Source organism: Callionymus lyra, chromosome 1 (assembly GCF_982586985.1).
Source record: "Callionymus lyra chromosome 1, fCalLyr1.hap1.1, whole genome shotgun sequence".
NCBI lineage: Eukaryota > Metazoa > Chordata > Actinopteri > Syngnathiformes > Callionymidae > Callionymus > Callionymus lyra.
Genome location: NC_141818.1, coordinates 51621723 through 51636363, shown reverse-complemented (window position 1 = coordinate 51636363; position 14641 = coordinate 51621723). Strand labels below are relative to the sequence as shown.

Genomic DNA, 14641 nt, shown 5'->3' with positions numbered 1-14641 from the left:
GTTTAGAGATTTTTCTCAGTTGAAGGAAACAGTTTCTGGTCAGTTTTCTTCAGTGTTGAACAAGAGACATGTCTTTATCAAATACAACACCCAGGTTTCTCAGGCTCAGACTGACCTAAGTCACCCAAGTACTGACTCAACCCTGGAACCTCATCATCAGGAGCAATCACCAGAGTTTCAGTTTTGTCCACAAATGTTTTCACTCATTGTTTGATTTATAATAAAAACAATTGACTTAACAGTTCATCCTCTGGGGCTCAGTCGTCCACTGTTGACTGCTCGTTACGTATCTGTTGGTGGTCATGAGATGAGACCAGAGTTGTTATGAGGTCTTTAAAGAAATCTGGCTTTCATCAGAAACTCACAGACTTTTCCCATCAATATAAAAACATCATCTCCTTCAACTTCTTAAGCAATGTCAGCTCATTTGTTTGTTTGAACATGACACTCGCGGGGATGAGACGCGCAGATGTTAATCACTCGCCGCTCCAGTCCGATCCGTCCTGTCAAAGTCTGATCACTCGACTATTTATCTGAGGACGGACCTCAAAAAGTGTGACTCTTGGAGCGTCGACGGAGCTCCTGCAGGAGCCAAAGAACAGCCGTGACAGAAGGACATAAAAATGTGCCTGAAGGTCCTTCAACGACTTCCAGCGCTTTACAGTTGAAAGAAGCTTGGAACGTGTTTAGTGACAAGAGGACGAACAAGAAGAAGCATCTGGTCTGTTTCACGGTTTACAATTGGGCACAGACGGGACAGACCGTCGTTGATCTTCCTTGACATTTATTTTGAGTAAATCGGTGCCATCTGAAAATGTAATTTTACATTTCATGAAAATATTTTTGGGTTAATTTAAATTGTTGTATTGTGCATAGTTTCTACAATAAAAGGTTGCATTTATTTCATTGATTTTTTTTAATTGTATTTCATTATTTATATAGTTTGATATTCTGATTCTAATAATCCCCAAAAAATCAATTATTAAATTGAATTATTAGTAAATAAATAAAAATCGAAAATAAACTGAAAAAAATTGGATTTTCTTTTTCATTTAATTAATTAAAAAACACTTTCAATATCAGAATTATTTAAATAAATGATTCAATGATAAGATAACAAAACAAAATTTAAATAAAGAGAGTTTTATCATTTTTAAATGTTCTGAAGCCACTGATGTGCTTCAGTACTTTACCATTTTAAATTATAGTACAGGGTATTTTTTAGGGCAGTAAGTATTTTTCTCCATGAAATTAGCTTCTTTTTGTTTATCAATAAAGTGAATAGAAATCAGAATTACAATGAATTGCACCAGAAGAAGAGCCGTTTACAGTTTTACATGCTTTATCTTGATGTCCATCTGTTAGCATTAGCAACACGTTAGCTCTGGATTTACATCTGGAGACAGGACAGTCCTGAAGAATCATGATGAACGTTGATGGCTCGTAACTACAGTTTGTTCCAGTGCTTTCCCTCTTCTGGATCAACCCCCTATCTTCTGGCTTTCTTCTCTTTCACGACCACCAAGATGTTCCTCAACATCTTCCACCCTGGACCACAAGGAACATCTGTCTTTGATAAACGATTCCAAACCTCCAAACATGTCACTTGGGTGATGAGCCGTAAATGAAAAGATGACTTGTAAATCTCAACTTTAATAAGAAAAAAAAAAAGAAAAAAAAGATGATCTCCAACAATAAAAGCAGATCATCTTGGAAATATAGGTCGCCAACATCTCATCCAATCTGCTGGAAATGATTCTCGTGAAATCATGATTGCGTTTTTAAATGAGCGTGTCAAACTGGATCCATGTGGTTCCAGACTTAATGTTCTTGACTTGGAGAGACTTGTGTCTGGCTCACGTCGATCCTTGACACCAACACAGTCAAAGAAGTTTAGGTTCTTCATGATGAGAGTCAGCAGGACTGTGACTCATGGCTCATATACGAGCGTGTGAAGGAAACAATCCAGAGACCGACCATCAAACCCGCAGGAGTAGGTGCGACAGCTTCTTCCAGTCAATGGAAACACTGTGAGTTTGAATCCTCCACAGGCTCGTCAGGCAGTTGTGAATCCGTCTGTAACAGTAACCCACTTGAACTGATGACTCAGAACAGGAAATGGAGCATCTGTTCCAAGACCCCGACCTCGGCCTGGACCCCGGCCAAAAGAGACCCCGCAAGCGACCGCGAACCAGCCGCCGGAATATCATCGTTTTCCCATGACTATGTGTTTTATGACTCACTTGGCAATAGGAGCACGAAGAGGTCTTTGTTTTTCCTGTCATGCTCGGTAAATTGAGTGGCCGAGACCGGAGGAGTCCAGATGGCTTTTCGCAGTCGGTTCTGTCCGGTTGCATAATAGATTGTCCCGGCTCCAGCCGAGGCATTATTGCTCTGCTGTAATTGAGTCCCGCGAGAGGAGGAGGAAAGAAAGTTGCACACAAAAGCGTTTTCTCGCAGCGTCGGCCTCCGTGGAAGTGCAGAGTCACGGTTGATCGATGGTACCGGCGTTTGAAAGATGGACCTCGACCTGGTTTCCTTTGATCGCCAGAGAATCCATCTTCACGAGCGGACAAGACACCAGGAATCACGGCTGTTAGACGGTGAGAAGAAATGTTCGGAGAGAAAAGGAAAGAGGTGTGAAGCTCAAAGTCACGTTGTTCACAGGAAAGACGAATACAAGAAATGGTTCAACGCGACGAACAATCCTTCACAACAGGAGCCAACACTGAGAGCGTCACTGCTCAGATGGTATTGGTCTACTTGTGGCCTGAGAAGTTGCAGGTTCAAAGCTCCGGGTGAGATTGTCGTGTTGTTTCCCCGATCAAGACACCTTACCCTGATTGCTCCTGATGGTTGAGCTGGTGTGCTGCTTTGCAGCCTACTCCCATCAGTGTGTTTGAATGGGTAAATGTGTAACTTAAAGCGCTTTAGATGCTGAATAAGCATAGAAAAGCGCTGTATAAGTAAGAGCCATTTAGAATTTATTCTTAAATTTTCGCTACAAATGGTGCCACAAGTAGGCCACCAGAGGAGGCAAGAAGCTGGTGAGATCCAAGTGTGAATGAGCAGTTACCAGAGTGGTCTTAGACTTCTACTCTTGCTCTTTCATCAAGTGAAGACCGGACATTGTTGGGACAGAAGATAGTTGTGTTCTGCTGCAGGAACCTGAGAACTCCCAGTAGACCATTGACCAGGCATCACAAAAGACAAAGTTAGTTAAATAGTTAACATATTTAGAGTATAGGTCCCACCGGATCATGAACATTTGTTCTGCTGCTGAACTGGTGGGCTTGAGTTTGAAATCCACTTCGTAACAGCTGCCATTTGTATACAAACACCATAACATTATTTGAAGCACAGAACCTATGTTGATGAAGCTTCATGAAACAGTGTCATGTTGTTCAGAAGTCAGTAGGTGGCGCCATCACTTTAAAAATGATGTTTCATGAGAACAGTTGCTTAAAACAAAGTGGACTCTGAAGATATTGACACCGTTTCATGAAGCTTCATTAACACATCACTACCATCTAGTGGACTTTGAAGATATTGACACTGTTTCATGAAGCTTCATCAACACATCACTACCATCTAGTGGACTCTGAAGATAATGACACGGTTTCATGAAGCTTCATCAACACATCACTACCATCTAGTGGACTCTGAAGATAATGACACTGTTTCATGAAGCTTCATCAACACATCACTACCATCTACTGGACTCTGAAGATAATGACACTGTTTCATGAAGCTTCATCAACACATCACTACCATCTAGTGGACTCTGAAGATAATGACACTGTTTCATGAAGCTTCATCAACACATCACTACCATCTACTGGACTCTGAAGATAATGACACTGTTTCATGAAGCTTCATCAACACATCACTACCATCTAGTGGACTCTGAAGATAATGGTTTCATGAAGCTTCATCAACACATCACTACCATCTAGTGGACTCTGAAGATAATGCTATGCTTCACACCTTTACTATTATAAGGTATTACTCCTCCTCGAGGAGTATACTGCTAATACTATTGAGGTGCAGCTTCATCACTTACTAACATTTCGATTGATTACGTTTAATTTCACATCACATTAAATCAGTTTGATTAGAACCAGATTTAATACATAAACACTTTTGACTTTTTGAGAAACGTAAAAGATTTAAAAATGCATCTTATAGTAAAAAAAAAAAAAAACAGTATTAAAAACATTTAAATTTTGACTTGATAGAAACTAATATTTAACCAATTGTGCGCAACGTCTATCATTTCCTGTTCCTTTTCCTGCATAGTAATAATTTCTCTGCTGGTGTGTTTTGACCTCTACGTGCCTTTCGTCTGTGCTTAGATTACATTCATTGTGTTTGGACAACTACTCTTGTTTTCCTTTTGCGTTTCTGACCTTTGATATTGTTTCTGTAAATGTGTCTTGACAACCAAATATTATTTGGAATTCCCTCATTTTGTGTTGTAATATTGTGTTCTGCGAGTACGTAGTGACATCAGCGTGATCCTTGGTTTTTAGGTTCTATCCCTTGTTTCTGTTTCTGGTTGTGTGTGTGTTACTGTTGGACATTCAGGTTATTTTCCTCCTGAATTTAATACACTTGTTCTCAGCTGGTTACATCATGGATATATTCACGTCCTATTGGTCGTTTAGAAGGATTTTAAACGACCGCCTCGACTTGTATTTTAAATGGAACCGACGTTAAAATAAAAAAGCACATCAAACATTTATCACTGAGACAAGCCCTATAGAATCATCTCCAGCTGTGAGGTTTAAAGGACGTTGAATACTTCAATATGTGCCAACGTTAGCTTTGTTTGGGTACAATTTTGAATCCGTAGCCAAACGCCGACAACAAGGCATGAACAGTCGATCACAGAATTGGCGGCTGACGTGATTCCACAGATGTGTTAGACAATGGTCGTCCAGCAAAGCCATGTGGAAGACATTGTCGAGCGAAGAATTAGTGCGCGAGTCTGGCGGACAAACAAGACCAGGGCATTTCAGGAAAAGTTCTCTATGTGCGAGTAACTGCCATAATGAATCTGCAGAGATGTTGAGAAAAGAAACTGATGAATATCATATTTTCTCGACTCGTGTTGTTACTGGAATCGAGGTTGCTGAGTTCGCCTGGAAGGTTCTTTTTTTAAGGGATCTCTGCTATGTCAGTCATTGATTATGAACTTTAACTTCTTTAACTTGTGCAAACATGCAGTTTGAGACCACTCTGGTTTCCTCCCACCCGAGTGTTACATTGTAAAACGACCCACACTCGGAGGACGACGGCAGGGATGTCGTGCTGCAACAGATCCTGGTTCAGTTCATCATCATCGAGGGCCATCGACAAACCTGACCTAATGAAGCTTGACATAACTCGCCTTCAGGAGGAATAGGAAATTAAAGATCCAACAAAGGAGTGGGACATCAATCTTTATCCAAACCTGTCAGGACAGAAGTGCTTCTTTCAGACACTCGCCCAGACTGCAAAGCATCTTCATTAAACTCAGGTCAGATCTGACCATTTCATGTTTCCAAGCGACAATGCACAGCCTCCGTTGAGTCTCCGGCGGACGACACAGTAACTCGATCCATCACATCCATTAGTCTTCCTGGCTTCATCCTTCTAAAATGAGCTGCAGTAATTCATCTTTTTTGGCAGATTTCTTTTGATTATTCCGGCTCATTGGGAGTCATATCCGTATAACTTGCTTCAGATGTCAAGAGTTTACCACGCACTCTGAATACAACCGTTTTGTGAGAAAAACAACGACGTGCTAGGAAACACCACACAGGACCGCATTAGCTAACCTACATTCAGAACTTGTCCTACTTTTCGGGGGAGAAACACACCCGATGGCCTTGATAAAAAGCATTTACCAGCTCTGATGTTGATGTGACGCAACGGCCCGGAGATTGCTGTTGCTTTGCCCAAGAGCGAGACCAGGTGTTCTGCTGCATGTCTGAATTTTGTCAGGCTGCTTTCCAAACACTAGATCAAGCATCATGTTTGGCACAAATCCTCCAAACACTCACAGATTCCCCTTAAGAAGTCTGATTCGGAGCAGGCGCCATATGAACGCTACACGTACTGTTCCTTCAAACAACATAAGTCAACTCCCAGAAGTTTGCAAAGGTGTTTGGGGTTCAGGGTGAGAGCAAAAGTCTGACACATCTTTTGAAAATACAAAAAAAAAAAACACCCAATACAAATCTTACTCAAACTAAAATTGTTAGACATCGGCCGAGTAAATGGAGAGATTTTATAAATATTATTTTGCCTTTTCCATATATGAGGAACTCTGTCACAATGCACTTGTTTTATTTTGTCGAAGTGCTTCCTGCTACGCCATTTTCTTTTTCTTTGACAGTTGACGGGCGCAGTTCCTGACAGTGGTTGGCACAACTGCTGGTGATCAATCAATCAGCCCTGACAGAATTAAGGGGCTGATCTCCAGCCAACAGTTGTCAGCTCGTTTCCAGTTCCACCTGCTAAATTTTGACTCCACTAAAATCTACCTGCTTGCTGTTCCAACTTGTCCCTTGGATGTTGTTGATCCTAACATTTTTCCAGTCAGCGTTTCTTGTTACTCCGTTTTTGGTGAGTGTTGGATTTGTCTTTTATTCTTTCCCCCTCAGTGGATTGTGTGTCTTGCTGCACTGTTGGAATCTTCCTCCTTGTTTTACTTGGACTGTTTTTGAGAGAAAGGACTCTGGACTTGATTGTTTTATTTTTGGAAAATACTGTTTCGGAACCTGGTTGCTATCCTGTGGACATTCGGAAGTTCTTGTGTTTATTAAATTGTTTTTTTATTTGTAACTTTTCTCCTGTCTGCCGTATGTCTTCCGCTCGTGGGTCACGTTATTAAGTGATTCATGAAAAACTCTTTCTATTGACCTTCCCAATAGGGAACGTACACAATATACCGAAATGCTGTAAATTTTAAATATGTTTTATAGAATTTCATGATGAAATTTTTACAGGTGAGATTTCCGTGAAGATGAAGATCAACATAAAAAGTCTTATTCCATCTTTGTTCTGTTATTAAATCACATTTTAAGACAAATACAGAACAATAAGTTCAAGATTACTTTATACATACAAAATAATATCAGAAAGTACCAGGATTGTGTAATCAACCGCCATTCACTCTATTTATCAATTCCTCCGTCTTGCTTCTGAAATGTCACTCGAACCATTATTTATCAAGTTAAATGAGCTCATTATGAAAGCAGGTGGTGAAACACCAACAGACCCACTCACACAACACAAAATAAACACCACATCAAGCAAATGTTATTCCAGCGTCATTCATCATCTGTTCCTTAACCCATGATAAAACTCATGTTTTTATCATAAATCCATTTAAAAGTGTGTCGATCATCATCCTAAAATATAAATTTAAAATGTACTGTATATGACAATATTTTCTTTTGACAGATTCTTATTACAGCTCTCAGGGTAGGCACATAGGTAGATGGACGGATGAATGGATGGATGGACAGACGGATAGGTGGGAAGGTTGGTAGGTGGATGGATTAATGGATAGTTGGATGGATGAATAGTTTGAAGAATAGGACAGGTAGGTAGACACATAGGAAGGTTGGAAGGTACTTGGATGGATGGATGGATGGATAGGCAGATGGAGGGATGGTTGGTTGGTTGGATGAATATGTGGGTAGGTAGGCACATGGATGAATGGATGGATAAATGGATAGTTGGATAGATGAAGGATTTGACGAATAGAAGGGTGGGTAGGTAGGCACGTATAAGGTAGGTAGGTACATGGATGGATGGATGGATGGACAGATGGATATGTGGGAAGGTTGGTAGGTGGATGGATGGATTAATGGATAGTTGGATAGATGAAGGATTTGATGAATAGAAGGGTGGGTAGGTAGGCACGTATAAGGTAGGTAGGTACATGGATGGATGGATGGATGGACAGATGGATATGTGGGAAGGTTGGTAGGTGGATGGATGGATTAATGGATAGTTGGATAGATGAAGGATTTGATGAATAGAAGGGTGGGTAGGTAGGCACGTATAAGGTAGGTAGGTACATGGATGGATGGATGGATGGACAGATGGATATGTGGGAAGGTTGGTAGGTGGATGGATGGATTAATGGATAGTTGGATGGGTGAATAGTTTGATTAATAGTACAGGTAGGTAGGCATGTAGGAAGGTTGGTAGGTACATAGATAGATGATGGATGGATGGATGGATGGATGGGTCACAATTTCTGCATGAATTTGACAAAAATCCAAGGAATCGATGTAACCCCAAAGTTTTGAACTTTTGCTTCGTCTTGAAACATGAAAAGTATCCTGGGAATCTGTTTTTCCTCTGATTATCGTTTGTTTCTTCTCTCCAGTTAAAATAATTGCTAACAATGAAAGTTAATACCTTCTGTCCCTCGTGTCCAGTCGGTCCTTGTGTTCCGCTCACACCAGGCTCTCCCTATAAGAAGAAAACAGCAGGTCAATATGTATGTAAAGCAGCTTCAGGAGTGGTTTATGAGACGCCATTACTTGTTGTCCTTTGGGTGCTTGACCGTTGGAAACGCCCGCATCTCCCTTTTGACCCTGCAACATAAAACAGGCGGCGTGTCATGTTGCTGTGCTGAATATGTCTCCAGTGCTGCTGTAATCCTCTCAAGGCGCTGAAGAGCTTTTCTGTTTGCATTCACACTATCAAAGCGTAATGAGCTCATCCGGCACTTTGGCAAGACCGGCGCTGGTATTTACACGAGCTCGAACTCCATTTAGGCCCTCCAGCAACTCCGTTTACACCAGGCCACTCAGAGTCCACAGGGAGGGCAGAGAACCTTCCCTTTTTCGGGCACTGAGAGTTTTCTCGGTTCACTCAGGGTCACTGTTCGACTTCCTGTTGCATCATCAGAGTTATTGAACATTTTACCAGGCAAGCGTTTGTCTGGATCGGTGGGAAGTTTTACCAGCAGCCATGTTACACAACCTCTCAATCTTAGAATGTAACACTGGGCTGTTCAACTTAAAGATATTTGGACTGAAACATTCACACATGAATACTAGAGATATTTAATCTCTAGCTATATTATACGTATCACAATACATGGCCAATGATACGATATATCTTGATACTGTAGTAACATGGTTATATGTGTAGTATTGTCCAGTACTTGACTCTGGAGTTGTGATAGTGTAGTAACAAGTATATATGCGTAGTATTGTCCAGTACTTGACTCTGGTGTTGTGATAGTGTAGTAACAAGTATATATGTGTAGTATTGTCCAGTACTTGACTCTGGTGTTGTGATAGTGTAGTAACAAGTATATATGCGTAGTATTGTCCAGTACTTAACTCTGGTGTTGTGATAGTGTAGTAACAAGTATATATGTGTAGAATAGTCCAGTACTTGACTCTGGTATTGTGATAGTGTAGTAACAAGTATATATGTGTAGTATTGTCCAGTACTTGACTCTGGTGTTGTGATAGTGTAGTAACAAGTATATATGTGTAGAATAGTCCAGTACTTGACTCTGGTGTTTTGATAGTGTAGTAACAAGTATTTATGGGTAGTATTGTCCAGTATTTGACTCTGGTGTTGTGATAGTGTAGTAACAAGTATTTATGGGTAGTATTGTCCAGTATTTGACTCTGGTGTTGTGATAGTGTAGTAACAAGTATATATGTGTAGAATAGTCCAGTACTTGACTCTGGTATTGTGATAGTGTAGTAACAAGTATTTATGGGTAGTATTGTCCAGTATTTGACTCTGGTGTTGTGATAGTGTAGTAACAAGTATATATGTGTAGTATAGTCCAGTACTTGACTCTGGTATTGTGATAGTGTAGTAACAAGGATATATGTGTAGTATTGTCCAGTACTTGACTCTGGTGTTGTGATAGTGTAGTAACAAGGATATATGTGTAGTATTGTCCAGTACTTGACTCTGGTGTTGTAGTATTTACAGACCACATGACTCTTGATGAAGTCGTAACTGCTTTCATTTGTTTTCAAACCAAAATATGTCCAAACATCAGCTTTAAAAGCTGCTGGACTAACTGTATTCTCTCGTTCTCAGTCATCACTGTGATCTTGCGGGATTTCATTCTTCCTTTGGCTGCGGAGGATGTAATAACTGCCGCCATCAAGTGGTCGGAGGAATAATCACGACACAAAAATTAACAAATATTTGCATGTAAATTTTCAATAATAAAAAATATTATTTTATTTTATACACACTTTAATGATATATAAACCTCTTTAAAAATGTATATTTAGAAATATTAATATTGTATACACCATTGTTATTAATGCGTAATTAAAAATATGCTAAACTCTAGTTTTGCTGCTTGGTGACATTTTGAGATTCTTTTTGTCACTTTTTCAGGTCACAGTCAGTCGAGACGCTTCATTTGAAATCATGTCAAATCTCAGAGTGATGAGATGTTGATACAGAAACAGAAGATTTAACGAAGAATATAAAAATATTAACTCAAAAGCATTCATTATGAAAAGTATCTCCACTTATTTAATAAGAGAACACTTAGCTATGTCATTACATTATTGCAAAATTCTTCATAACACTGTTTATTCTTGTTGCACTGTTGCATCTCTTTGCCCAACATTCAGCAGGAAATAGTACCAGAGGAAACTGTACACACATTTTTCCTTCAGTACTTTAGTGTCGTTGAAAATCCCTGATGTAACACGAGGATGATTTAGACTAAATCCTTCATTTCACACCTCATTTTTTCACCAGGCTGATAACATCTGGATGGTAGTTTGTTTTATTTAAGATATTAAGTGTGAGAGTTTCCGAGTAACTTCACACTGACCTCAGGTCTGGCAGCCGAAGACGTCTGAACTTCCTTCGCTACTAATGTCAACATGTGCAGCTTCTCACATCCTTCAACGTCCTCCTGGTATGAGGGGATTATTGCTGACCATCTGAAGCCGACACTTCTCTTGTGCGTCAGTGCTTGAAGCTCGTTCTGTCTCGCAACACATGTTCTACGACTCGACTCCCGCCAATGTTTCCATTCTGATCTTTTTTTGATCCGGCGTGTTTCTCGTTGTGGACCCTCGGCGCTGTGTCGGGCCGCGAGCCCGTTTGGATCCGGATCAGGCTCAGAACATATGTGCAGTGTAAGTCTGGGGTTACCCCGTGGAGGACCTGCCAAACGTCACAACCGTTGTGGAAAGACCTTGAATTCCAGTTCATTGACATGGTTTTGGCTCGAGACAGAAGCACCTTCAACAAACCCTCTTTGTGCCGCATGACTCACATGGACTCCAGCTCAGCAGTTCTTGAGACAAGTCAGACCAGACGTTTGTGGATTTGTCTGCAAACTAGAGTTTAAGATGGAAGCTGTGCAATGATGTTTTGGACTAAATAGTGATTTACTGTGAGAGAAGCTGGGTCAGGTCTGTTTCTTGACTCAACTTGTGGATTTATTTTGAAACTTCCCTTTTGTCCCACTTGGTTTCTGAGTTTGTTTTGATCCACAGCGCCTGTTGCTGTGTCTCAGCAGCTGCAGGACATGAAGGCACATCGTCCCTAGCAACAGGCGCCAGATTATAATCGTTGATTCAATGTACATCCCTTCCTTCCTTCTGTAGTCCAGAAATATAACCAGAGAGAAATATTCTTAAAATATTTTCCCTTTCCTCATAGTTCTTCTCCTTTTCATTCTATGCGCAAAGTGTTTTTCTGATCACTGCTGTATTTGTTTTTCATTTCTTTCCCCGGCTGAGTTGTGGTGCAGTTTCAGTTGACTTGAACTTGGACCCTTATGATCCTGGACACTTCTTCACAGCTCTAATGTATAAGGGTTGAATGAGGACTGGGCTGTCAAGGAAGGATGGTCAAATGGGTTGCAATAAAGATGGCTGACCGGCTGTAGCAACCCCTGATGGGATTCAAATTGTTGCTACGCCGATCCAAAAGTGTTCCTGCAGGAGGTTTAGATGATGTAGCTCTTAACCATGGAACATAAACCTCTTCTTTGACCATGTGATCAATTTGTCGACCAACATATAATTCAACTTTTAAAAGAAAAACTTGCTGAAGTACCTGGAGATTTTTACAAGATACAAAACTGCAGTAGATATTTTTAAATGTCGAATGTGAAGGCCATGTGATTTAGTTTTAACTTTAAAGGGACCTTCTGAAAAATGACACTGAAGCTGTTAAGAGCTAAAAAATAAAAGTACAATTAGTAGTACAAACGAATAAGGCCTAAAAGAAAAAAGGATCTTAGTCCAAACACAGTTGTTTTATGCATTTTGAGTCCAGGAAGATCTCAGTACCACCAACGCTAGAATAAATGGACTGAAACGAACAATATAGATATAGATCTGTCTACATTACAGAAATGTTTATATCAGATTATATCCATTTCCCCCAACCACAGTAGAAGTCCTCTTAAGAGTTTTATTATCCAGGCGTCAACAATAAGTCGGAGCTATTTTGTTGTGAGTCCGAGGTTATTAGGAAAGTACAGTAACTGGAAGAGCCGTCAGTTAAAATGTACTTGACTCGTCACGTCAACCTCCCTCGGATTCTTTCCAGAACGATCCAGCAGGATAATGAGAATCTCATGAAGAAGGATGTCGTTGTCTTTACATTTTGGAATGTCATGACTTCACTCATTAGGTATTATCTCAAGTCTACTATGAGGTAACACTTTTGTCTCACTGTAGCTCCATCACGATGACCTGATCGGTCTTTGGATCATCAATCAAAAGTTGAATATGTTCTTAAGGATCTTGAATATTCATCAGCAGGTTCATCTACTCCATGAAGACTCAGCTTAGTTCTGTTGCCACAAGGGTCAGATCTTCTTGGCTCATTCTGTCGTCTTGTTCCGTGAACGGTTTAAAAGTCAATTTAGAGCCGTGTAGCTTCAAACATGAAGCTAGTTCTAGCATTAAAAAAAATAAGTTTTCTAACATTTTAGTCTTTCCACTTCCTTTTTTTCTGAATCTGCCACGATCAAATGACACTGAGTCACGTTTACCTGCATGTTAAAACTAAACATGGCTTTTGCATTTTTCGTTCAGATATTTTTCGTGTTTTTCTCTCTTAAATAAAATCAATTTCTTACTTCAGCAAGTAAAGTATATAGTAGTGATGTGTAGGTGAAGCTTCATTAAACAGTAGTTATGTCTCAAATCGCACACTTTCCTTCTTTAACTTAGTATTTTTAGTGCGTAAGTGCGTCTCAATTCTTAGTATGTAAATGTAGCGCTCCATACACACTTAATTGTCACTATAACACACACAAAACGATATATATATATATATATATATATATATATATATATATATATGACGTAACTTGCGTTAACAACGTCTAAGATGGAATCGTTTAGTGTAGAAAGTGTCCATCGATATATATACTAGTAGTATACTACTCAGTTCATATATATACTGTATATATATATTATATTCATGTACTTAAAGGTGTATTTTCAGCAGCAGTATGAGGATAAACATGTCTTCACTGCTGATACCTGCGTAAATATCTCGTCAATATTTAGTTTCTCATATTTCTTGATCCAAACCAAACGTGCTGCCAGCAGGTGTCGCTAGTGTTCCTACAGCTGGTTGAAATCATCCTTAAATAGTAGTAGAAGAAGAAGCTGTCGAGTCATTTCCTGTTAGTGTGTAGCAGCAGAGTTTGATTTGAGACATACTATCTGTGGAGAATTAGTGACTAGTTAGTATGTACACTATCCTGATGATACTAACCAGTGCATTAAGAGAAGTATGTGATTTGAGACACAGCATGAGTCTTTATCTTCAGAGTCCACTAGATGGCGTCTCTGCACCTTTGTTTTAAATAAGTGTTCTAATGAAACATCATTTTTAAACTGATGGCGCCACCTACTGACCTCTGAACAACATGACACTGTTTCATAAAGCTTCACTAACGCATCACTAGTTTATAGACGTCCTGTCTTCTTCACTTATCCAGAACAGAGAGTCAAAGTCTCACCGGGAGACTTTCTGATCAGATGTTCAACTAACGTGGAGGAGCATCGACTCTACATCGAGTATCTCCCGGATGACAGTGTTTCTCAGCCTAAATAAACCAATGATAATAAATGGAACCTCCTCTTACAACACAGAGTCGTCCTGTTTTTAAAATATATACATCAGTGTTGATCATGTGATTCACCTTTGGTCCATGAACTCCAGCAGGACCGGGCGCCCCATGTGGTCCGGGAGGACCCTGAAAAAACAGATCCAGAGTTAGAGAAATATACAATCAGGAGTTGATTTAAGGGACATTTTGCTTGACACAGATCAGGTCAGTCGTGCCCTCGGGTCCCGAGAGGTTCTCCAGATATCTATGAGTCTCCCGCCTGTCTTTCCTGTCTGCCTCCGTGTCCAAGTCATGACATATGGATGTGATTTCCCTTCTGCCTACACTTTTTCCACCATGCATGGTGGAGTCCCCCCCATACATCACCCCCCGATCTAGAAGCCTCTGTAATAAATGGGTATCAGTTCATCCATTCATCAAAGCGACGAGGGTGGTGGGAGGTTGAAATGTAAATCGCTGACAGGTTTGAATTAAGGGTTAAAATACATCTTAAAAGTGGGAGGACAGAAGGAAAACTCAGAGAAACTG

At 40.1% G+C, this 14641-nt stretch overlaps 1 protein-coding gene across 3 annotated transcripts in view; it reads right to left on the bottom strand.

Annotated features, from left to right (window-relative positions):
- Window positions 1–14641, bottom strand: part of LOC148090092 (uncharacterized) — a 99253-nt gene that overhangs the window by 54056 nt on the left and 30556 nt on the right. For all 3 annotated transcript variants that reach the window (XM_087812153.1, XM_087812162.1, XM_087812171.1), the window contains exons 5-7: window positions 14186–14239; window positions 8547–8600; window positions 8422–8475 (exon numbers count right to left, since the gene is read on the bottom strand). In XM_087812153.1, the coding sequence (XP_087668279.1) occupies window positions 8422–8475; window positions 8547–8600; window positions 14186–14239 (162 nt within the window). The remainder of the gene's footprint in view (window positions 1–8421; window positions 8476–8546; window positions 8601–14185; window positions 14240–14641) is intronic.